Source organism: Acomys russatus, chromosome 15 (assembly GCF_903995435.1).
Source record: "Acomys russatus chromosome 15, mAcoRus1.1, whole genome shotgun sequence".
In the NCBI taxonomy this organism is placed as follows: Eukaryota; Metazoa; Chordata; class Mammalia; order Rodentia; family Muridae; genus Acomys; species Acomys russatus.
This window is the reverse complement of record NC_067151.1, coordinates 63,976,143-64,001,855: the sequence shown is the minus strand read 5'-3', so window position 1 is coordinate 64,001,855 and position 25,713 is coordinate 63,976,143. Positions and strand designations below refer to the sequence as shown.

The 25,713-nt window shown below is 41.4% G+C and overlaps 2 protein-coding genes across 3 annotated transcripts in view; both read left to right on the top strand.

Annotated features, from left to right (window-relative positions):
• LOC127199503 (cornifin-A) overlaps positions 1-25,713 on the top strand; it is a 219,034-nt gene that overhangs the window by 20,824 nt on the left and 172,497 nt on the right. The gene's annotated exons all lie outside the window — the stretch shown is intronic.
• LOC127199500 (small proline-rich protein 3-like) lies at positions 18,024-18,788 on the top strand. Its single transcript, XM_051157628.1, has one exon. The coding sequence runs from the start codon at positions 18,024-18,026 to the stop codon at positions 18,786-18,788; it is 765 nt and encodes a 254-aa protein (XP_051013585.1).

Genomic DNA, 25,713 nt, shown 5'->3' with positions numbered 1-25,713 from the left:
GGGGAAAGGATGATGCTACATGTGCCAGGGGAAAGGATGACGCTACATGTGCCGGGGGAAAGGATGATGCTACATGTGCCAGGGGAAAGGATGATGCTACATGTGCCGGGGGAAAGGATGACGCTACATGTGCCAGGGGAAAGGATGACGCTACATGTGCCAGGGGAAAGGATGATGCTACATGTGCCAGGGGAAAGGATGACGCTACATGTGCCGGGGGAAAGGATGATGCTACATGTGCCGGGGGAAAGGATGACGCTACATGTGCCAGGGGAAAGGATGATGCTACATGTGCCAGGGGAAAGGATGATGCTACATGTGCCGGGGGAAAGGATGATGCTACATGTGCCAGGGGAAAGGATGACGCTACATGTGCCAGGGGAAAGGATGATGCTACATGTGCCGGGGGAAAGGATGACGCTACATGTGCCAGGGGAAAGGATGATGCTACATGTGCCAGGGGAAAGGATGATGCTACATGTGCCGGGGGAAAGGATGACGCTACATGTGCCGGGGGAAAGGATGATGCTACATGTGCCGGGGGAAAGGATGAGAATGTGAATATTAGTGCTCTTTCAAAGCCTACAGGTTAATCTCTAAATCACCAAATAGATGTTGGCTTCTACTTTACTCTTTCAAATAAAATATTTCCCCTTGAAGAAACTAGCATTTGAAGTTAAATTCTTCTCATTCCCATTCTCAGTATCTGAGATCTCTGAGTGACATCCAGTCTTTGTCATCATTTCTTCATAGGGCAACTTTTCATGGACCGGAAAATACTGATGTGAGTAACTGCCTATCAGGCTGGAGAGATGGATCAGTACTAAGATCTGAGTTTAGTTCCTTGTACCCACAACAGGCAGGTTACAACTGCTTATAACACACACACACACATGTACACACACATGTTCATGTGCACTCACACACATAGTCACATTCATACACATGCACACACACACACATGTGCACACACACACATACTTTACTGTGTTCAGAAGAAGATTAGGGGTCACCAGCTTCCATTTGGGGGGATATTCCAGATCCAAGGTGCAGCATATGATAAGTCTTTATTTACAATTAGGCTTAGTAAGAGATCAACAAAACGCTGTGAATCTTACCCACCTCACTCCCCTCTCGCCCCTCTTAATATTATAATCAGAAGCCTTACATTTTGAAGTTATTAAATATAAAATAAGGATCATTTGAAAAAATCATTGCATTATCTTGACAGTAGACCCAACAATATGAACACTCAGGAGAACCAGTACATATAGTGCAGCTATGTCAGACAGGCAGATGATTTACAACTTCAGAAGAATAGGACGAAAAGGCATGAGATTTTATAATCCTGCTCAGAATGAAATAGAGATTAAGGTTTGTGATTATTTGTATTTTGGGAAATTTCTACTTAATATTTTTTTGACAGTGGTTCACTTTGTATAACTAACCATGTAAAGGAAGAGAACAGACTAGAGGGAACCGGAATGGTATTTTATCTGTAGGACTGTGTGTCTCAGTCGTATATTAAGTCTGAGCTAATGGCGTCCACACACGTAACGCCTCAAGTGGAGTCAAGGGAGACGAATGCTGCAGTAAGCCTTGTGGCCAGTGCCAAGGACGACTCAGCCTCCCATAGTCACAGAAGACATACCTCTTCTCTTATCCTCACAGCCCCATGCATTTTCCTCTTCCTGCCACAACGTAGGCTTTATGGGAAGATGACCGAGATGGCTGCTGGGTTTTATGGAATGAAATCAATCAAAATAATAGAAAATCCTTAATTTTCTTTTGCATGCACTATTCTCACACAAAGAACCCATTGCTTACATAAGTTTCATGAAGAAAATGTTTTCAGAGGGGAGTTCATATGTACTAAGAGATCACACACATTTTATCCACATCACCCACCTTCTATGCTCTTCCTTCTCGATACTGGAAGTAATCAGAAACAAATCCCATGAGCCTACATATACCTTGGGTTCTGAGTATGGCATTCTGAGTAGCCTCTAAGCTTTTTAGGAATGTAGAAGCTGAAATAAATTGGCCTTTCTACTTTTAATTGTAAACATCAGCATCCATATGAGAACTCTGAAATGATTTTTTAGCTCTGGTACACCCAGTCAAGGCTTCCCACACCAACATTCTAAATACTTGTGTATTACAAGTGCTTCAAGATGGTCCAAGGGTCTCCTTCCAGTATTCTTTATTCCAGATACTTCCAAAGCTTTTGGGAAAATGTTGACTGTGCCATTTCATCACATTCACCCCCCCACCCCCATTTGTCCAGCTAAGCAAATCTTCCTTGGGTTCTGCTATTCAGGGCATTCCATCTTATTTTCCATTAGACATTCCATTAGATTTCTATGCAAGGGCTCCAATGTGCACTTTGTTTGAAATGTCATCCAAGTATAAATGCAGATTTGCATCATGCTTCTGGACTTAACACCTGTGGTTTTTCACTTATTCTAAGAGAGTCATTTGGTCCCGGTCTTGGTGTTGGTTTCTCTTCTGTCACTTCTGTTAACTGTTTCTGTTTTTCATAGGTTTCAGCTCTGGTATAGGTGAGTCTATCCTTTCCCTCAGTAGCTTCTTGTATTCAATATCCTAATGAATTCTTTTTGGCAAAATAAGTAAAACAGCAACATGCTCTTAGAGGTAACTTCATAATCTTGACAGATGCATATCTAACACTATAAACAGAAACAGCACAATGACCCACAGGCAATATTCATATATATATTGAATGCCTGATTATGGATAGAAGGACACTTTTCATTATAATAAATACAAGAACTGCCCACAATTGTCCCCCTACTTGTACCTCAACACAACTCATGAAACCTTTCAATCAGAATATGGGAGCTTGTATGGTGGCTCCACATGTTAGTACTCCAAATTTATGAAGCTATTCCATATATACTTGATTTATAAACTAAAGATTAGACAATAAGGGAAATATTCATGTAGCTGGTGTGTGTGTGTGTTGTTGCTGCTGCTGCTGTTGTTGTTGTTAAATCCACTAGCTTGAAACATGGAATAATGGTAGACAAAAAATCTCATAGAGGTGTTTATATTTATATTTTATGATTGTATTATATCTCATATAAAATTTTAACAAGAAGAATTCTGCTGAATTGTTTTTATCTAAGATCAATTCAAGGATTCTGAAGGTGATAAAAAAAAATATGATCTTGATGCCCAGAGCATGCTAGTGAGCCCAGAGCAGAGGTCTGACTCAGAAGACAGTATCATGCCTCACACATCTTTTGTGTGACCCTAGGCCCCACGACCTCCAGTGATCTCTGACCCCTCTAACATTAGACTGTGCTTCCGCACATCCCACTGCAAAGTTTAAAACATTAAAATAAAGAAGTAATGTGTAGATGAGGAGTCAACAAGTTGAAAATAGGTAGAAAGAAGCATCAGGGAGTAGGGAGGTTCTCAGAAAACCTACTTGACAAGGTTATTGATAAAGGCAAGCCCCGATGACCAGGTGCTAAGGGTGAGAAGTTGTCTTTAAATTAACTAGGTAGAATTCTTGGCAAAACTATGCCCTTGGGTCCCATGAGGATGAGGACTAAGGTAAAGACCTGATTTAAAAGAGTACTTAAAGATGCCTGTCTAATGTTCACTCTCTCTTTATCATTTGAACAGTGTAAGTTTATTTTTCAGTCACTCATCTTTTGTTCATTTAAAAAGTCTGAGCTGATGAAAAACATTAACAAGTATTTGGGATTATGGATGGGAGGTAACTTGATAGAAGTTGTTTGAAGCAGATGGCATGGGATTGAGGCAGGGATCCCATGCCTGCCCCACTATGGGAGGTAATTTAGAGGATTGATATCTGTCCTGCCCCAGGTTAACTAAAGCTATTTTAAAATGGAAAAAAAAAGTCTGAGCCTATCTTTAAACACTTGGTAAAAGGTCACCTGATGAGATTTCTGGATGTTTGGCTCAAAGCATCCTCTGTGACCCAACAAAGGCAGCCTAAGGTACAGAGCCAGCCCATTCAAGACCTGTTGGAGTGATGACTCATGATGACTCCTTTGAATCTCATGTCAAGTTGTCTAGTTTATTCAGAGCCTTTTTTTAAAAGATCCTTTGGGAGGGCAAGGACCAGCTATACAACTCTAAAAAATAGAAAGAACTTTGGACCCAGATTTTAGTCCTAGGGGACTACAAATTACCTGTGAATTATTTTCAAGGTCCCCCAAATATCTTAGGAGTTCCTAGATTTCTCTACAAATCAGGGGCCATATTGGACAGGTACCAGACTGTTTTCCCTCCAGAGAGCTGTATTTACATTGATTCAGTATCGGTGATGTCAGTTCATTAAAGCTGCCTGGTCATATCTGACTCTGCATCAGTCTCAAATGCACCATACTCATCGAAACTCTCACGTAGCCAGCACTTCCAGTTATGTGTCCCTTCTCCCTTTTCTTCTGGCCACTTAAAATCACTTGAGATTCTAGCTCAATTTTATAAATGTTTTTATATTTTTACAAGGCATTATTGACTCTTTGAAATGTATGACATTGAATCTGTACCTCAATTTAGATGGTTGGCCTTTCATAAAAATGTGAAATCTTTTCAATCAATGAATATGGAGATCTTTCCACTAGTTTTATGCCCTCTTTATTTTTATTTCAACCAAGTTTTACAGTTTTAAAGTTACAATTCCATTTCTCTTTCCATTGATTCCTAAGATGTTTCTTGTTTTTATTCTATTTTTGAGTGGAATTATTTTCTTAACTTTCTTTTCAAGTTGCTCATTCTTAGTGCATAGAAGTATACTTGGTTTGACTTTGTATTCCACTTGTAGGCACAAGATTATTGTGTAGTTTAAATTTGGATTTCCTGTCTAACTGTTATGTAAACTCTGCTCCCAAATTGTCCCCCTGATATGTCAATAAAGCAGTTTAGAGGCAACTGACAAGCAGAGGGCAATACAGTGCAATGGCCAGCATCTTATTTTAAGACAGAGGGAGCCTGTGGGATGGGTGTTTTTGAAAACTTTTACAAAGATCTACAATGAAAAAGAATTAGTGGGGCAGGAAAAATGTATAGCTTTTTTTTTTTTTTTTTAGAAAAAGGGAACCAGGAAAGTATTACAGGCAAAGCCTATTTTAAAGTGGTTACAGTTCTTGAGGAAATTTCTGGTGTTAAGGAAAGGCCTGCTCTTCTCTAGAAGAGTGGGGAAGGGGAGTTCAGGACAAAACTCCACCCAGATAAGCTTCCAGTTCGTAGAAGGAGAAAGCCTAAGGTGTTGCTTTCTCCTGTGAAAAATATTTGCAGTGTACAAAAACTGCTACTAATACAGTCAAAGGGGGTTCAGGGTCCACCTCAAGTAGTCAGTTGAACTTGACAGTGTGGCACATGTGGTATTGGCTTTGGAGGCATGAAAAATGAAAGAGATGTAGATTTTTCCTCTGGAGCTTCAGAGGATCATCAAGGCCAAGCAACATGTGCTAGGGCAGTCTCTGCATGAAGGCCTTGAAATGATGGGAGGCCACTGTGTGAAGTTGGGAGAGTGAAGCCTAGCTTGAGATGAGGATCTCAAAATGTTAAAAATGTGAGATCCATGAGACATCTGGCAAGGACAGCTGAATACAGTATGGAACCAGATGTATGTTGTAGGCAGCAAAGCTAGAAAGTAGATATATCTAAGTCACTTGACAGTAGACATGGAGCAATAGAATTTGTTATTTGTCTGACTGTGTTTCAGTCTTTCCATGATCCAGTATTTTTCCACTATGTCCCCACTCTTCATTTTTAGAATATGAATGTATATTCTGTGCCACTGTAGCTTAGAAGACTGGCTTGAGTCTTAGAAAACAGTTCAGGTTTTGGACATTTGAACAGTGTTAAAGATGGTTAAAGATGACTTTAAAATTGGACTGAATATAGATATATTCACATGACAATGGAACCCAGGAAATGGAATATGGTAGTTTTATGAGAAATGTCCCCCCATAGGCTCATGTATATGAATATTTTGTCCCCAGTCGTTAGCACTATTTGGGACTTGCTGAAGGAAGTATGTTGCCTGGGGCAGGTTTTGAGAGCTTCTAGGCTTTGCCTCACTTCCAGTTCACTCTCTCTGCCTCCTGCATGTAGATAAAGACATGATTGTCCAGCCTCCTGCTTCTGCTGCCATGGTGTCTCAGTCATAGTGAACACTAAATAAAAAGAAACTTTTCCTTCTATAAGTTGCTTTTGTCTGTGCTGTTTTTTCACATTGGCAAAAGGTAACCAATATATTATCAAGGTGAGTGACAGGCTGATGAAAGAACTGAAAGAGCCTTAAGTTCACAGCTCAGGTTTAGGTGTCACAGGCCCACCTTAGAATAATATAACGAAAAAGATGCTTATAAACTCTGATAACGGCAAAATTTATTTTACGGTTAGCCCATATTTTAGAGTCAAATGCCCAGCTATCAAAATGACAGAAAACCTTCAAAGAAAGGGAGAATTATGATCCTTCCCAAATATAAAAGCTGAATTAATAGAAACAAACATGAAAATGCCTGATGATAATTAAAAAAAAAACAAACAAAAAACCAAATATAAGACAAAAAGATTATAATTCAAAACTTAAAATTCCTCAAAGTACTTAATAAAGATGTGGTAAGAATCAGAAAATTTAAATGTGAAAAATATAACTATCAATAAAGGGATTAAAACTAAAAGGGAACACAAAGGGGAAATAATGGCTGTAGTCTTTCAAATTTTAAGACAACCTCTGTTTTCTCTTCAGTGTTGTATAGGTTTAGTATTTATACTAAGGATTTAAGTATTTTGACCACATTATTTTGCTATGTAGCCTCCCAATTATTATTTATAGAAAAGATTTCTTTTCATTAATTAATGATCTTAGAACTACCTTGCAAGTAGGCTATCCACTTTCAATCCAGTTTCATTGCCCTATATATATGTATCTATAATAGTAAATATTTTGGCACAGTTACTTTGAACCAAGTGTTGAAGTAGCAAAGTGTGTCCTCCTATTTGTTCTTTTGTAAGTTCTTTTATTCTGCCTTGTTATTCTGTGTGAGATTTAGTGCCTACTTGTCAGGGGAATGGACTGTGTTTAACTTGTAGGCCAACATAGGACTCTGCCATTTTTGTTTTTGTTTTTTAGGTTTTTCGAGACAGGGTTTCTCTGTGTAGCCTAGGCTCTCCTAGACCAGGCTGGCCTCAAACACACAGTGATCCACCTGCCTCTGCCTCCCGAGTGCTGGAATTTAAGGCACGCGCCACCACTGCTGGCAGGACTCCGTCATTTTTACAGTATGAAGAGTCAATGACTATGGGATGTTCTTAAATTTACTTCTGTCTTCATTAACTTTCCTCAGTATTTTTAAAACTTTCAGGGCATATATCCTATCATTATCTTGTTAAAAGTTTTTTATTTCAATTTTGCACCTAAATAGAACTGTCTTTAACATCAAGGGTGGATTGTTGCTTAGGGTGCAGGTATAACCCACTTCTGCACATTAATCTTGTGCTTTTCTTGAACATACTCAGTTCTTAACAAGTGTTACCTATTACTTTGAGTTTTCATGTTCAAAACCATGTCATCAGGTACTGTACAAAAGAAAATGTTTTACTTTTACTTTTAGTTCTTGATTTATTTCCTTTTTGTTTAATTGAACTACTGACAACATTTAACATTGTGTTGACTGGATGTGATAACAATAAACCTTGCCGAGGGAATTAAAAGTTCATAATATAAAAGTTGGAATGTGATTATTCTTTTTTTCTTTTTTCTTTTTTTGGAAGTACTTGTGAAGTGTTTGCATTGGTTATTCTTCAATGTGCTGTCAAACTTGGCAGAGAAGCTGTATGTGTCTATTCATTCATTTTGGGGGGAGGTAGTATTCCTACTGGTAATTCAGAATCATGCGATCCACTGTTGGAAAGAAACAGTTTTTATAATTTCACAGATCTTGACTATTCTAATCTAGATTGAGATGAGACAATGAAGGCCAGTGGCCTTCCCACAACACCATATCTATGGAACATTACATCCCACAAACCCATATCATCTATGGGAACATTACACCCACAAACCCATATCATCTATGGGGACATTACACCCACAAACCCATATCATCTATGGGGACATTACATCCCACAAACCCATATCATCTATGGGAACATTACACCCACAAACCCATATCATCTATGGGGACATTACATCCCACAAACCCATATCATCTATGGGGACATTACATCCCACAAACCCATATCATCTATGGGAACATTACATCCCACAAACCCATATCATCTATGGGGACATTACATCCCACAAACCCATATCATCTATGGGGACATTACATCCCACAAACCCATATCATCTATGGGAACATTACATCCCACAAACCCATATCGTCTATGGGAACATTACATCCCACAAACCCATATCATCTATGGGGACACTACATCTCACAAACCCATATCATCTATGGGGACATTACACCCACAAACCCATATCGTCTATGGGGACACTACATCCCACAAACCCATATCACCATCTATGGGAACATTACATATGTCTAAGTCCATTAGAGTCACCTGGCAGCAGCACTCATATAAATTAACTTCCCAAGAGAATTACAATACCCTTTTAATGTTCTATGAAATAGCAAAATCTAGCTTCGCTCAAACCCATAGATTGAGCTGCCATGTACGGCTTTATTTCAATTGGGATCACAGAAATCGGCGCGCCACTGCCGACTGATATACGGAGGGCGCAGATGCGTGTGTAATTCTCCATTAGTTCTAGGATAAAACCTGTTTTCCATCCATTGTCATACACCCAAATGTTGTGACCCGGATGTCGTCGGTGTCAAATATCCTATGTGTATAAAGCATATAATAATATTAATACTGTAGAGTTAAAGGGTCTTCAGGATGCTATATTGATCTGAGAAAGAGCTAGGTTAACATAGCCATCAGCTTATCCATATGGGCATGTGTTTGCTGAGGCTACAAAAGTGGCAGGGAAAACATGAACAAACAATCATTAGTATGAAAGCACTAAAACATCTGCTATGGCCTTATAAGGTAATATATATGTGTATATAATATAAACTACACCTTCAATTTATTATTCCATATTTAAGGCATATTCACCCTAAAGAGATTGCTGAGTCCTAGGATATGAGTTCTGAACATATGAACTAGCATGCCTCATATCGGTGATATCTTTTTTTTTTTTTTTTTTTTACCGTATTTGGCACCTTGGGTCACCACATATAATTTGTCCTCATGATACAATTTATTGAATGCCTTTTATTGTTCGCTTGGAAGCCTCCACCATGTTGTATCAAGCTGGCTTCTGGAAGGGCTTTACACTGAATGCCTAGTCAGTTTCAATAGAAACCCAGCACACTAAAGCTTGGTGACCTGACCTGGAAACACACCATACGGGTTTTCACTCACTGTTGCTGAAGGGATCAAGAGCTGCCATGTGATTGCAATGAAGAATGATTAAGTAGCAACTCATACCTAGATCGTTTGGATTCCGCCCTCTGCACTCATTTCCTTGGCTGATTTTATCTGCGCCTCTTCATGGTTGGGCACCATTGGTGTTACAGTATATGGAAAGAGTAAACCCAACAACCGGGGGGTCATAGTGCTCTACCTGACAGTGCGGCTTCAGAGCCTCTAGAGAAACCTGTAGATCAACGCCAAACGTTTATGCTGACATAGCAGACAATTTTAGTTCTTGAGTAAACACTGACTTATGTCACTGAAAAACAGTCTGCTCTCACTGCTTCATTCCCAATAAAATATATACATGCTGAAAAATATCTTAGCCTAAATTACTCTTAAACAATCTGAAACAAAATTTTATGCCTATATAACTTATTTCCAAAGGTATTTTTAAAAAGTAAAGGAATAAGAAGTAAGATTAGTTAAAAGCAGACTAGAGAGATGGCACACAGCCTAAGAGGTTTTTTTGTTTTGTTTTGGTTTTTAGCTTGATATATAAATGTTTTTCCTTTTTAATTAACTTATTCAGATTACATCTAAATTTTTTATCCCCTTGCTTGTCTCCTCCCGTTCCTTCCTCCCTCCCTCCTTCACCCTATTCCCCTCCCCTAAGTCTGTGACAGAAGGGGACCTCCTCCCCCACCATGTGGTCACATCCTGTCAAGTCTCATCCTGAAAGGCTAAGAGACCCTACTGCTCTTACAGGGACTGGAGTCTGCTTCTTAGCACCCATGTGATGTTTCTTAAAACCTCCTGTAACTCCAGCCCCAGGAGGAAATGATGCCTCTGACCTCCGTGGGCACTGGCACTTAGGTGTACTAATATTGCATGCACAGAATTAAAAGTAAAATATACATATTTTATGAAAAGAAAGTGAAGAAAAATAAAAACAAAAAGATAGTGGCCACACACCAAGAGCAGCTAGGTCTAGGTCTTGTCCACAGGCAGCCTTCTGAGAAGAGACAGAGAGACTGTGTCGCAGAGATTTTGCTCTGGTGATAATAAAAGAAAAAATACTTCTGACCAGCACCAGAATTCCACTGGCAAAGTCCTTGAGATTTAACTACTTTGTACTTCAAGGTTCCACACATCCTCCAATAGTTGGCAGGGACCTCAGAGTGTGTCCTTAAGCAATTCTTTTTAAATATATTCTATTAATTTATTCATATTACATCTCAGTTCTTATCCCATCCCTTATATCTTCCCATTCCTCCCTCCCTCCCATTTTCCCCCTACTCCCCTCCCCTATGTCTGTGACTGAGGGGGACCTCCTCCTCCTGTATATGCTCACAGGGTATCAAGTCTCTTCTTGGTAGCCTGCTATCCTTCCTCTGAGTGCCACCAGGCCTCCCCATCCAGGGGACATGGTCAAATATGAGGCACCAGAGTTCGTGTGAAAGTCCCCACTCTCCACTCAACTGTGCAGTAAACTTCGAACCCCTACCCAGATCTAGCCAATGGACAGGCCATTCTCCTTAAATAACCCTTAAACAGTGAAGAAAGGAGAGGGCCAGCTGTGCATCAGAGTGCTTCAAATGGCCGCTAAGACAATTTGGAGGCTACCTAAGAGATATCCACCATCATCCAAAACAACATCCCAAAAAAGTCCAAGGACAATGAAACTGGAAGAGAAGCAGCTTCAGTCACCACAGAGGGGACACAGTGGGGAAAGCCAAAGACTCTGAGGAGATAGAGGTTGCCATCAAAAGCCACTAAATTTTTCCTCTGAGACAGAAATGAGGTACATTAGCATATGAAACACCAATCACAAATAATCAACACTCTGGAAAGCAGAAAGACTCAGTATTCAGCCACTGACCAGACCTAACCAAAGGAACAGAAATGACAGGGCTGGTGGAAAAGTGGAATCAAGGGGAGCTGGGGGTGGGGACACAAGAGACCCCATTTCCAAAGTGACTATCAGATGAGAAGGGCACACGAGAAACTCAGAACAGTCCACAAACAGGTCCCTGCAAACTTGAAGGGAATGTGATAGAAGACAGAGGAAAGGAAGACAGAAGCCCCAGTGAGCAGAACATCTGGCTGGAGCTCCCTGTGACTAAGTTCCTAAAAGATGCTCTGTGAAGAAAGAACCTGAACTCAATGCTACATGAGACCTAATTGATAACGGAGATTGAAGTTTAGCAGTAATGTGGTCCTGGAACCATTCCAGAGGGAGATGGTTGCCTAGACACTAGGAGAGAGAGAGAGAGAGAGAGAGAGAGAGAGAGAGAGAGAGAGAGAGAGAGAGAGAGAGAGAGAGAGAAGGAGGGAGGGGGAGAGAGAGAGTGAGGGAGGGGAGGGAGAGGGAGAGAGGGAAGGAGAGAAGGAGGGTGAGAGAGAGAGAAGGAGGGGGAGGGAGGGGGAAGGAGAGGGAGGGAGGGAGAGAGAGGGAGGGAGGGGGAGGGAAGGAGCAGGGGATGGGGAGGGAGAGGAAGAGAGAGAGAGAGAGACGAGAAGAGAGAGAGAGAGAGAGAGAGAGAGAGGAGAGAGAGAGAGAGAGAGAGAGAAGAGAAGAGAAGGGGATGGGTGGGGAAGGCAGCTGGACTGTCCATACCTTCTCAGCTCACTGTATAACTATCTTATATGTCAGTGAATCCTGTCCACCAACCTACCTTAAAGCAGCGAGTGCATGTTGTCTTTTCATTGTTTCCCTTTCTCCTTCCCCTCCTCCTCACCATCATCCTCATCATTCTTGTCCCTCTTCCCCTCTGGTTGCCGATCTCTTTCTTTCCTCCCCAAAGTTATGGATCTATTTATACAAGTAACAAGATACCTACTGAGCACCAGGTGTGACCAGAGAGTATGTGAGGGTAAAGTGGCTCTGAAAGATGCACGGGAGGAGCTAAGGATGGTGGCTGAGCCTGGGGTTTTAGGCCTGTGGGAGGTAACACAGTGACAGGGCGTACAGAAGGAAGAGTTCTGTGCATGTTGAGGATTGATGAAGGGAGTGTGTGGTAAACGATTGTTTACTGAGGAAGAACCAAGATTCATTCTATTGTGATTGAAGATGTGTGGATTACGGACTCATAGAATCAGAGCTTTCTCGTTTCTGTGTCACACAGGAGAAAGCTAACACCACTAGTATCGTGGCCTCCAATATTGTTTCGTGCTAGGATATATCTAGTCAGTCGTTGCTGTCCACTCTCAGTGGCATTTGTAAACAGTGGAGAACATAGTATCCAGTGAATGTCACCCTTCCACCCTGTCATCACACCATGACATAGAGAGAAATATCCAGAGCCCTCAGACTAGGCAGAAGTACTCAGCTATCTTAGCATTCTGGGGTGGTTCCTAGAAGGTCCAATCTGCTCTCTCCTCACACAGAAAGCAGGGATAAACACAATGGCTAGAATACGTGGGGCAAGGCAGAGATAAAGTAGGGAGGCAGAAGGCATGAGAGCCAGCATACAGACTGCAGTAGCTGCACAGCGTCCCTTCCAGCAGCACCACTGGGGAAGCAATTCCAGCTAACAGCACATCACACTGGCAGTGCTGATCCGGTCATTCACAGAAGACTTGGAGGATTAGTTGGATCCTTATATGGCCAGTTTCTAGGTACAGCCTCCACAACCAGTGGTCCAGCCAAGGAAGAAAAATATCTTCATAGTGAATTAAAAAAAAAAAAAACTAATAGGCCATTCTGGAGTTTCCTTCAGCCTCATCCTTTTATTGAAGAGCAGTCAACTTGTCCATCTTGGCCATGGGATCATAAGACCTCCTCCTATAACTCTTTTTAACTGCTGAATTCCAATAAAGGTACCCTCTGGTAGCAGAGCTTTTATAATCTAAGTGTTAAATGAACCCAAAGGCTCGTAGTTTTGATTCCAAGTATGTGGCACTGTCTTTGGACACTGTGGAACATTTGGACTCTAGGCCTAGCTGTCAAATAAAGGGCCACAGAGGTACATGGCTTTGAGCAATCACACATTTTTCCCACTTCTGGCTTGGCTTTCTGCTTCTTGATCCACTGAGATGTTAACAAGCCACGCCACCACGTCCTGCCACAAACAAAGCAATCCCAGCTTCCACATCTTCCCTACAACAATATATACGTTTAAGAGATGAAATACCAAACAAACTGGCCCTCATTTAAGTTGTTTCTGCTCATTATTTTTGTCTCAGTGATGAAAAGAGTAACTAACATAGCGGCCACGTGAATAAGAGACGACTTTAGCATCCAGCAGCTCCAATTACCTGCAGCTGCTCAAGCCCTGGTTCTTACCAGACAGCAGAACAAAGCCTGGTGTCCTGCTTGAGTTCAGAAGTTCATGCTCCCGGAGACCTGGAAGCAAGGTGTGCATGGCCAGGGCACTGCCTGCTGGTCTAACCAGGACCTAGGAGAGAGTCAATAGTGAGGGTTTTAGTCAGCTTCAAAAGCACCCGCAGGCCCAGAAATGTGAACGTCTCCTAAAATAAGCAACATTAATGTAAGAAGCATAAAGATAAGAAATTGTAGCATCTCATATATAGAAAACTATATGGGGGGGGGTCACAAAAAATACTAAAGCCAATAAGTGAATTCAGTAATACATGATACAAAATCAATATAATGTTTCTACATATGCATAGCAGTATCCATATAAAGTAATTAAAGTAACAAATCTCACTTACAGTATCAACCACAATAAAATATCTATTAATAAACTTAATAATAATATGATAAGGTCTACAACGGAAACTATAAAACACTGATAGAAGAAATTGAAGAGGCTCCAAACACATGGAAAGATATTCCATGCTCTTGGGTTGGAAACATTTATCATGTTAAAATATCCATGTAATACCTACCAAAAATATTAAAATATTGAAGTACAAAAAAAAAGTCCTGAAATTTGTAAGAAACCACAAAAGTCACCAAATTCTCAAATCTATCTTGACCACTAAGCTGAAGGCATCTCAGTATTTCACTTGAAAACACACACCAGTTCTTTGGAGACCAAAAGCACATGATACTGACATAAACTAACACTCTCTGACCATTGGAACAGTATAGGGAGCTCTGAAATAAACCCCACACATTTACAACCAACTGCACCAATCAAAGGAGCGAAGACCATGACAGGAAAGGAGGACGCCTCATTGAGCAGAGCCATGCATACAGTACACACGTGCAGGGGCATTACACCAGCCTAGCTATCTCTCTCTAGTTACAGAGCTCAGCTGGGAATGGATTACAGGACTTAGGTGTGCAGTGAAAACTGCTGTATCTGCTAGAAGAAAGCATGAGAAATTCTTCAAGACATCGGCCCGGGCAAAAGTGTTTGGATATTACACAAAAATATAAACAACAAAAACCAAAGTTGAGAACTGGCACTAGATGAGGCTCAAAAGCTTCTGCAAGGTAAAATAAAATAAGCATTACTGTTCAGTGACAGCTTCAGAATTAAAGAAACGCCTTTTAGCTGCATATCTGATAGGATGTTAATAGCCTATAATCATAAGATCATTCTAAAATCATGAATAGACACATTAAAAAATGTTCAGCACTCTTAACTATGAGATACCACATCCAGGAATGGCTATTACCAAAAAAAAAAAAAAAATCAACAGACTCTTGCCAGGATACAGAGAAAGGAAAGTTCATATTCATTACTGGTAGGGATATAAATTACTACAGCTTATGTGAAATACAGAAAAGTCTGAAAGTAATAGTTCTTTATAACCCTGCAATCCTACTACTAGACATATCCTCCTCGGAAATGAAATCGACATGTTTTTAAAAAAAACAAACAAACCCTGAACTCCGAAGTTTATTGCAGCCTCATTTACAATTAATGGATAAAGGAAACGGGGTACACATCCACAGCAGGGTCATACTTGGCCATAACAAAGAACAGAGTACTTCATTTCCAACAATATGGATGGAAATGGAGACCATTGTGGTAAGTAAAGCGGGGAAGACAAATATCACACTGTCTGGCTTATATGTAGGCTCTAAAACACATGGTTTATGGAAGTTGAAAGTGGAATTGTGGTTATCAGAGGCTGGAAACAGTAGTAGGGACAGGGGTATATTTAATGGCACCACGCGGTAAGTAAATGAACTGCAATGCACAGCATGTCTCAGTGGGCTGGGAGAGAGGGTATTGAACGCATTTGCCCTGAGAAGAAGAAGAAACAAAACATCTGAAGTGACACATAAACTAATAACCTTGATTTGATTTTTAGCCATTTTGTTTGCATAAATCAGAACATCGGGGGGGGAGGTTTGTTTTGTTTTTGTTTTGTATTTTGTTTTTTTGTTTTTTTTTTTTTTTTGTTTTTTTTTACCTCATGAAGAGGCATATTACATGGTTATCAAAGTTTTTCAATTTAAAAATGTCTAAAAGTCAGCCTGGCATTTAAGGGCTTCCTTCACTAAGACAAGAACCAGTTTCCAAAACATTCCTTTAGCCTCCTATCCCCCTCCGCAGTGTGACTTCACTGACACACGAGCTCTTCACTGTCATTTCCCTGTGACCTCCCAGAAGAACCAGAAAGACCTCTACATCCACTCCAAATACTGAAAAGCTAAACTGGATTAGTGGACATGGTTGTTTCTGGCCCACGGCATCTAGCACTTCCTCTTGATTTAATTCATCACCTCTCAGGAAGCTTGATCCCCCGTCTTACCAGCCACACCATAAGGGAGGACATTAGAGTCAGGCCAGCTGACATCACCGTCAGAGGGCAAGCACGGATACAATGTTAAGCCACAGATTTTTCACTCACAAAAGCTGGAATGAAGGCAGAGCAACTCCAAAACTCCACTTCCTTAAGGAAGGGCTCATTTTCTGTATAAAAACCCAGCTGACCATAGATCCCTCAACAGATCCAAGAGTCAGAGAGCTCCAGCATCTGAGGTAAGACTCCCCATCTAGAACTTTCTAACAGCCACTCTGTGGTGTTTATCTTGATTGGGAACTCTTGACAACCTAAAAGTTTATCTACTTTATTTTCACTGCATATGTTTTCACTTACTTCTCTAATTATAGCTGAGGGGGGGGGGTTCTGTGAAGAGCAGCAGAGTACATTGTGCTAACAGGAAGTCATGGATGAGATATCACAACCAGGCCCTTCAGGGTCCTCTGATCTTGTTGAGAATTTTCATCTTCAAAGACACTGCTCAAATGTGTGCTCAAATCTTAAAGAACTTATAATCCCTCAATGAGTAAAATACAGGGACATAATTTCCTAACATATAGTAAGTAATCACTTTGATTACTGGAAATAGTAGAGTCAGATTCTTGCTAAGACGAGAGAGAGAGAGAGAGAGAGAGAGAGAGAGAGAGAGAGAGAGAGAGAGAGAGAGAGAGAGAGAGAGAGAGACACGCTGTGAGTGAGCCTCTATGAACAAGCAGCAATGCATCGAGAACTCACAGTAAGCAGATGTATAGGAAAAGTGTGAGTTGGGGCTCAGATATGAATCTTCCAGCCACAGGGGGAGGGTCACAGAAAGCCTTCCTATGAGATTTCTATTCCAGACTTTTTTAACACTATTATTCTCTGAAATGATTGAAAACCTAGAAATTCACAGCAACCCTACGAGCCAAACTATCGGTTTGAGTTGTGTTCTGTTTATGGCCTATGCACTTACATAGGGTAAAAAAAAAATCAACATGGAGAAAGAAAACAAAGAAGGCCTGTACTTACACAAATATGGGGAACAAAATAGCAAATTCCAAAGACCAGTGACAAGGGAGCAGTTTCTAATGTACCATTCAGCAGAAAAAGATGCCAGCAGAGAAAAAGGCAAAGATGTTGGCTCTGTTTCTTAATAATTAAACTTTATTATACAACCCAACTAGTTTACACAAGAAGGAAAAAAGGTTAAAGGGACAAAAGAGTGAACCTTCTGGTATCCATTCCACGGGATGGGTCCTTAGGTGTCTCTCTGGCCCAAACTTTCCCACACAAAGATGTCCACAGTGCTGCATTGACACAGACAAGATCTCAAGATATTTCTGCCCTTTCTTCCCATAGGCCAGGTCTTCCTTCTTTTCCCAAATTCTTCCTTCGTTGGTTTAGGACACATAGCTTTATCTAATGAATAATAATAACAATATATAACAAATACATTGTTAATTAAATAATGTTTATTATTAAATAATATTATTAAGTTAAAATAATAATTACTAAATAACAATAATCTGGAGCTGGAGGTTGGCCCCTCTTCTGGTTGTAGGCTTAATCACAAAGCAAACTGCCTATAACTGTCTAACTTCCAAACAATCCACGAACCAACTACCAGGTAGGGGAGAGAGGGTTCTAACGTCTCCTGTGATCTCTAACTCTGATGAATGTGAACTCTGCCTTATACTGAAATTGACCATAACCATTTATTTCTTAAGAGAGATGATCAAGCCACTTTAATTCTTTATATTAAAAATGAGTGAGTAATATAAAAGCAACCTATGATTTTCATTCACCTCGGGGAAATAGAAGAGCCTTTAATTTATAGGGGGAATGCAATGAGAAAAGGTTGGACTCTACCAATTCCCTCAGAACACTCAATCAGTTGTCTTGCACCTAGGGCCAGCATGAGTTCCTACCAGCAAAAGCAGCCCTTTGTACCACCTCCTCAGCCTCAACAGCATCAAGTGAAGCAACCTTGTCAGCCTCCACCACAAGGACAATTTGTGCCCACAACTACCACGGAGCCATGCCGCACAGATGTTCCACAACCAGGAAACAGCAAGATTCTAGAGCCATGCAGCACCAAAGTGCCCGAGCCAGGCTACACGGTTGTCCTTGAGCCAGATTACACTACAATGCCTGGGCCATGCTCTGCCAACATCCCTGGGCCAGATTACACCACAGTTGCTGGGCCATGCTCCACCAATATCCCTGGGCCAGATTACACTATGATGCCTGGGCCATGCTCCACCAACATCCCTGGGCCAGATTACACTACAATGCCTGGGCCATGCTCTGCCAATATCACTGAGCCAGATTACACCACAGTTGCTGGGCCATGCTCCACCAACATCCATGGGCCAGATTACACTACAATGCCTGGGCCATGTTCTGGCAACATCCCTGACCCAGGTTGTGCCATGGTTCCTGAGCCATGCTCTACCAATATCCCTGAGGCAAGCTCAGGGCCATGCTCTAGCAATGTTCAAGAGCCTGGCTATGTGAATGCCTCAGGGTCAATCCATACCAAGGTCCCTGATCAGGGCTACACCAAGGAACCTGACCAGGGATACTCCAAGGTACCAGAGCCAAGCCAGTCCAAGGTTCCTGAGGTGTACCCTACGACTGTCACTCCAGGAGTGAGCCAGCAGAAGACGAAGCAGAAGTAAGACAGTCCATAGCCAGCCAGGTATTTGAAGAGCCAATGGCCAGCTGCTGACCTCCATTTTCCTGTCTGCATCTGTGTCTGCATTGTCTGGAGACCATTGAGCAATACTCTGCCACACTCTCTATTTGTACCCTAAAAACACATGCTGTAGTGTCTTCATCCGCACCTTCTAAAGTTTCTTCAGAGCCTTTGAGTTAACCAGAAGGTCTTATGTACCTTGAATGCTTTCTGGTTCCCCTAAGCTCAGCTGAAGTGAAACTCTGGGATTCTCTATGGGAAAAAAGATGCACTTTTCTGGCTTTGCCCCATTAAATGGCCTTTAAATCCACCCTTGCCTCCATGTGATACTTGCTGAATTGTTTCTGTTCCTTCACCTCCCTTTGTGAGTCAAGACCTATATACTTACTGAAAACGGTTGGCATAGAATTGACCTCATGAGTATTAACCCAGTCACCGTCTACACCCAGGAGGCTGTGAGGACACATTGGAAGGCTCTTCTGGGAAAGTGTTTAGCTATTGTTTGCTGACGGTCACTCAAGCCAGTCACCTTGGAACACTAGATTAAACAAGGCCCTTCTTCTGTTCTTGACTGAGCCCTCCCTAACCATTTCCACTGCCCTAAACTACCTCTTATCCTCCGCAGTGAAGTCACTGCCTGATGGACAGCTATACTCTCGGATCTCAGTTTTCTTTGTTCTTGTCTCATTTTTGTCCTTTTAATTAACCCCGATACATACCAGTATACATCTCTAAATTCTTTCATGATCATCTAAACAAATTCTACCTTCATTAACTCGGGCAATGCTCCTTTTGTCCAAACACACAGCACATAAGAAGTCTTGCATCTGCAGACACAGGAGGAAAGGTTGCAGAGTGCTCACCTTGGAGAGGTCTGTTTTCTCCAGGGGTTATGATGTTCTGTGCTCTTTGCACATAAACATGCACACACTATGCACTTCTGCACAGCCCGCCTTCCCTTTTCATAGTCAATCTGTCTAGAAATAATGCACAGGATATTTTAGCCAGTGACTAAAACAGAGGGTGAACTTTAAGCAATGACATAGAATCCATACTCCATATGAGTGAATAAATTATATACCAAGTTAGGAAAGTGCAGGTCACTGAGCTGTGAAATCCCAGGAGAAAAATGGGGACTAGAACACCAAGCACAGATGTTCCATTTTTCCACGAAAGAAGATAAATATGTTTTTGCCTCACTTATAAAGTTCAGAATATTAGCCCCTTGCTATCTCTTACAACACGATCTTGGTTTCAGAGATGACCAACAGGTGTGTCTGTGTGCAGAGAGCAGGGTAATGGAAAGAGTCATCTCCATCAGTAAACAAGACATAAATTTTAGAAAAACTGTGGCAGTCCCTAGGAAATCACCTGCATTTTCAGTAAGTTCCACGACATCAGAGTTATGAGTCAGATGACAAGCAGAAACAGTGTGTTACACAAGTACTTCTCGTGGGTTTCACAATGCTTTCTGAGATACATGGAAACTCAAAGAGAAAACGCACTCTTCAACCATCACAAGACTGTGAGAAGTTGTTAGACCGGCAGGAGAGGATGTCCCTTGCACCTGGTAGGGTGCATGCTGAGGTGGCTTCACATTACCACTGGCTTCGGTGGTGGAAAAGTTTACAGATGAGTGCAAGGTGAATCAGTATTGAGTAAGGTATTTCTAAGTCCAGATACCCAGTGTGTGGTATGCAGATATTGGGAATATGCAGAATAATGTATTTCTGTTGTTTTTATTGTTTAGAGCTGCCTTTTTCAAAGTATTATAATATGTTATATATTATTATATACTGACACACACATATATATAATAAAAGTTACCTGCTAAGATCATTTACAGTGGCATTGATTCAATCTGCAGTATACACCTTTGTTAAAACACATGCATGCCAACGAGCTTATGAAACATGAAAAATATCCCAATGCTAAATTTACTAAGATACAAATGATAGTTGTTCCTGGAAACTTTGGTTAATGTTCATTCTTGTCTGTCTTTCGGAATAATTTGTAGTGTGTGATGCTACATTGTATTTATTTTTATGACATTTATTCTGATACTTAATATAATCCCATGAAGCCCTCAGTAAGCAAAAGGAAACACATGTGCTCTGTCCTCCCACAAACCGTTCCTGGGTTCTTCAGTGCAGATTGCCTATAAAGAGTGCAAGGACGCTTCTGAAGAGTCCTTGTTGAAAGAGTCCCTGATAGCATCACTTCACACACACACACACACACACACACACACACACACACACACACACACAAACACACTTATTAACTATTGCACTTTCTTTGTTGTCTGTGTATATGCATGGGGGTGCATGAGTGCCATGCAGTGTATGGAAGTCAAAGGACAACCCGCAGAAATGGGTTCTCTTCTTCTACTGTGTGGGTCCCAGAGGTCAAACTCAAGTTGTAGGCCTTGCAGACAAGCTTCTATACCCAATGAGCTTCTCCCTGGCATCCTTCAGTATCTCCATCCCAGCATTCTCTGATGGAACTGGGAACAGCCAACAGCCACTGAAGCTCCCAACCCAAGAATTCTGGTCTACCCAGATGGGCAGGCCATTTCTATAAAGCTTAGCCATTTCAATTGAACTGTGACAATTCCTGCAACTAAAGTAGTTGTGTTTCTCTGGATTTTTTTTTACACCCATTGGTCTTTTGCCTGCATTTATGTCTGTGTGAGCATGTCAGATTCCCTGAAACTGGAGTTACAGACAGTTCTGAGCTGCCATATGGGTGCTATAGGAATTGAACCCAGGTCCTCTGGAAGACTAGCCAGTCCTCTTAACTACTGAGCCATCTCTCCAGCCCCTTTGAATTCTTGCCTTCTCTGTCCTATTGACCCCATAATGCCCAGGGAAGATGTTTGCCCATCACTGGTCATTCCTTAGCTGGCCACTCCCTGATTTGTCTAGCAATGACAAACTGCAAACCAATAAAGGTACTTTTCAATCTCCATCCCACGCCACTTCTTGTGAAAACTGGGAAGGGCCCCACTCTGCCACATGGGCCGAGCTCTCCCCAGAGGCCCCTCCACCACTGTGCTGATGGCATTAACAGTCTTCTCACAATCTCCTTACTCCAGAAGATAATCTTTCCTTAGTGTCCCCTGAGAACCCTAAACCCAAAGCCCTTCAGACTTGTTCTTTTTCCCCAGGCTTTTCTTCTGAGATTGGCTGGCTCTCTCCTGCTCCCAGTGTTAGATCTGGACACCAAGGTGGTGCTTCTGAATGAAGAATCTTGGACTTCAGGCCATCTGTACACAACTTGAAAAATATCAGGTTGACATTTCAGATTGCAAGATTGCTATCTTAACTTCTTCTGCTCATAAGTAAATGACATCTGGTTTTACCCCTGAATCTTATTTCTTTTCTACATCTTTGTTTTTCTCTTTCTTCTGGGGCCATAACATCCATAGCTGACTTTTTTTTTAAAGTCTACTCTTCGGTCCAGGTAAAACCTGAGATATTTTCGTTTCCAATACATCAGTATTTCTAACTGAGAAAAGTCTCTAGGTGGATCTAGGTCAATCACTTTCCCAAACTAATCCTTAATTCAGCTTTCCCAGTTCCACCCCCTCCTCCCTGCCTGTGATCTATTATGCCCTAGAACTGATCTCCTACCTCCTTTTCACCACCTTATATACTTGCAAAGACTCAGCCATCCAACATGAGCAATTGGTCAAATGTACCACAACCTGTAGCAAACTGCCTCCTCCTCCCACACTGTCCTCATCAAACTTATGACTCCTGGATTCACATGGGATCTCTCCTAACTTAAAGCTCATAAAGGCTTTGCTGTCTAGCTCAGGGCTCCTCTGTTGACTCAGAGCTCAGCCTACTGTACAACAAATGGCCAGAGACATCCAGTGTTGCATGAAGTGCTGAGAGGTTTATCCCCTGCTGAGTAATGGGGTGTGTGGTTGGTGATGGCATCTGCACTGCTCTCCTCTAACCAGGTCTCTCCTGTACTGTAAGGCCCTGGGGCTGACCCTTCCTGACCCTCACTCACGTTCCTCGCTAACCCTAAATTATTTTTCAGTGGGAGTGACAAAGAGCCTGACAAAATAATTCTCTCTCTCTCTCTCTCTCTCTCTCTCTCTCTCTCTCTCTCTCTCTCTCTCTCTCTCTCTCCTCTCTCTCTCTCTCTCTCTCACACACACACACACACACACACACAAATACATTTAAGTAAAAAAAAAATGGCTAAGCAGGGAAAGTTGCTTGAACCAAGCCTGACAAACCTGACAATTTAGATTTGATCCCTGGAACCTACATGGTAGAAAAAAAGAACCAACTCTTGCAAGTCTGCAAGTTGTCCTTTGAGCTCTACATGAACACCATGGTACGCATGAACACCAAATACAAAAGTAGTGTTTCCCATTTTTAACATTTATTTTTAATCTCTGTGTATGTGGTGTGTGTGTGTGTATGAGAGAGAGAGAGAGAGAGAGAGAGAGAGAGAGAGAGGGGACAGAGAGGGAGAGGTAGGGAGAGAAGAGAGAGAGAGAGAGGACAGAGAGAGAGAGAGGGAGAAGAGAGAGAGAGAGAGAGGTGTTCAATTGGTGTCAGCTGAGGCCAAAGAAAGCATTAAATCCCTTGGAGCCACAGTTGCAGGCGGTTGTCAGCTTCCTGGTATGAGTGCTGGGAAGCAAGCACATGTGTTCTGGAAAAGCAGTAAGCCTATTAACCACTGACCCATCTCTCCAGCCCCCTAATTCTTTAAGCCTACTTAATGGAGGAAGAATGTCTTTGGGTCGTGATTTCAGAAGGTGCAGTGCACCGCTGTGGGCGTAGCATGGGTTGTGTCCACTGTCACAGGAGCATGTGACAAAGCATGCACATGGCAGCAGGACCAAGAAGCCTGGTTCCATCTGCTTTTATTTTGTTTATTTGTCTTCTGGAGCCTTCGATCAGACCAATGACCTCTTAATTTGCATTCTGCTTGCCTGAGAAACCAAGATCACCTGTATGGTTTTAGTTCTACCAGTCAGTGTAAGCCACAGTGTAGACCACTGTTTGCCAAAAAGGCCTGTGTGTGACACTTTCCTTCTAAAGTAAAGTCTTTCCAATACATACGCATATTTTACTTAAAACTCCTTTCTATGCAATGTATTTTGACTATGTTTCTTTCTTACCCCAACTTCTCCCACATCCTCCCCACCTCCCTACCCTCCCTATTCATTCTCTTTCTTCTTTATTCTCTCTACTTCTCTCTCCCTCCCTCCCGCCCTCTCTCCCTCTGCCTCTCCCTCTCTTTCCCTCTCTTTCTCCAAAAACCAAAATGAAGTGAAAATCAAAACAAACAAACAAAAAGCAGGAAGACAAAAATATGACCAAACAAAACTAAGCCAATTATCTTCCAGAGAGGAGTTCCATGCTCAAAGCGCACATCTCATTGCACAGGGGAAAGTGCTCGGTTTCTCTTTAATGGTGCTGCCCTCTACTATTTGTTGCCCCCTCACAACTTTAAATGCAATAATGCTCTTTTTTTTTAGAAAGCTGATGTAAAAGAAATGCAAAATAATTAAATCGATATTATAAAGGATTTACTAATAGATTTGTAAAGCACACAAGTGGGATTTATCTAACCTGACTCCAAAACATCCAAAGTAAGTAATATCCTAACCAGACCAGTTAGAGATGAGCAAAATTTAGGATTGACCAACCATTAGGCCCTGCTTCCCATACAAAAGACACACCCCTAAAGGCCAGCTCATGGTGGGACAGTGTAGGGTAACATCATTATCAAGTTCAGGTATTCTGTTAAGTCCTTTATTCTTTTATCAGGAGAAACGTAATGCTGACAAGTGGGCAAGATGACTCTGGACAACAATCATTCAAAAGGTGACAACACTGCTATACTTAAAGAAATCCTGGCAACATCCTTGCTGTATAATTTCCCATATGCCTGGACAGCTGCATTTTCAGTCTCCTGTCTCTGTTTGAATTGTTTGAAGTGCAGCCTCAGTCCAGGACCAGAAGGAGATTTAAGGATTGACAGTGTATGTGGAATTCATAAGTATAAGAAGTATATGAACTATTTTCTGGTTGAGGCTGCTTCCCTTTTGTTCATTAGCCAGAGCAAGTTAGGTACTATTATTAAAGAGGTTTTTCCTTTATTGATCCCTAAGTGTGTGAAGTGACTTCTCACTGGGGAGACGTATTATACCAACATAAATTCTCCACATAGCTATCAGGAGCTACTCAATCATATGGGCCTGGGAGAGAAAATCTGCATTTAAATAATATCAACACAAATAACTAAGCAGCAGGGCTCATTGCTGCAAACCACCTGCTCTTTCCTGGCTGAACCTTCAACAGCCTTGAAGGGGGTTTTACAGCATCCAGACCACAGAAAAACCTGAGTACATTCTCTTTTCCAAACTGAGCTGAGAGGCTCTTAAATTTGAGTCTGTCTGTTTTTTTTTTTTTTTTAATAATTGAAACTGTATGCACATACCAAGAGAAAATACACCACTTATCTTTTAGACTTCACTCAAAAAGCACATCTCCAGCCCATCACTTTTCTTTCAGGATGTGATATCACTCTTTATGGCTGAAGAAACCTTCATCATGTGCACACAACAGATTTTCTGCCTCTGTGCATCATGGGTGGGCACTTGGCCTGGGTGCATGACTTGGTTATAATGAACACATAGCTATGAAAGCATTCTTTAGGGTATAGACCTGTCATTAAACTTAAAAAAAAAATAAAGTCATGAGCATTTTCAAATCCTTAATAATACATTTATTATTCAATTTCTACATGGATCTGTTACGTTAAAAAAAAAATGAAAGCTGTATTTAAACACCTTTATAGCACCAGTTCTACTATGGAGTAAATGTAAAATGTCTTCACTGGCTCATGTGGTTGAGCACTGAGTCCACAGCTGG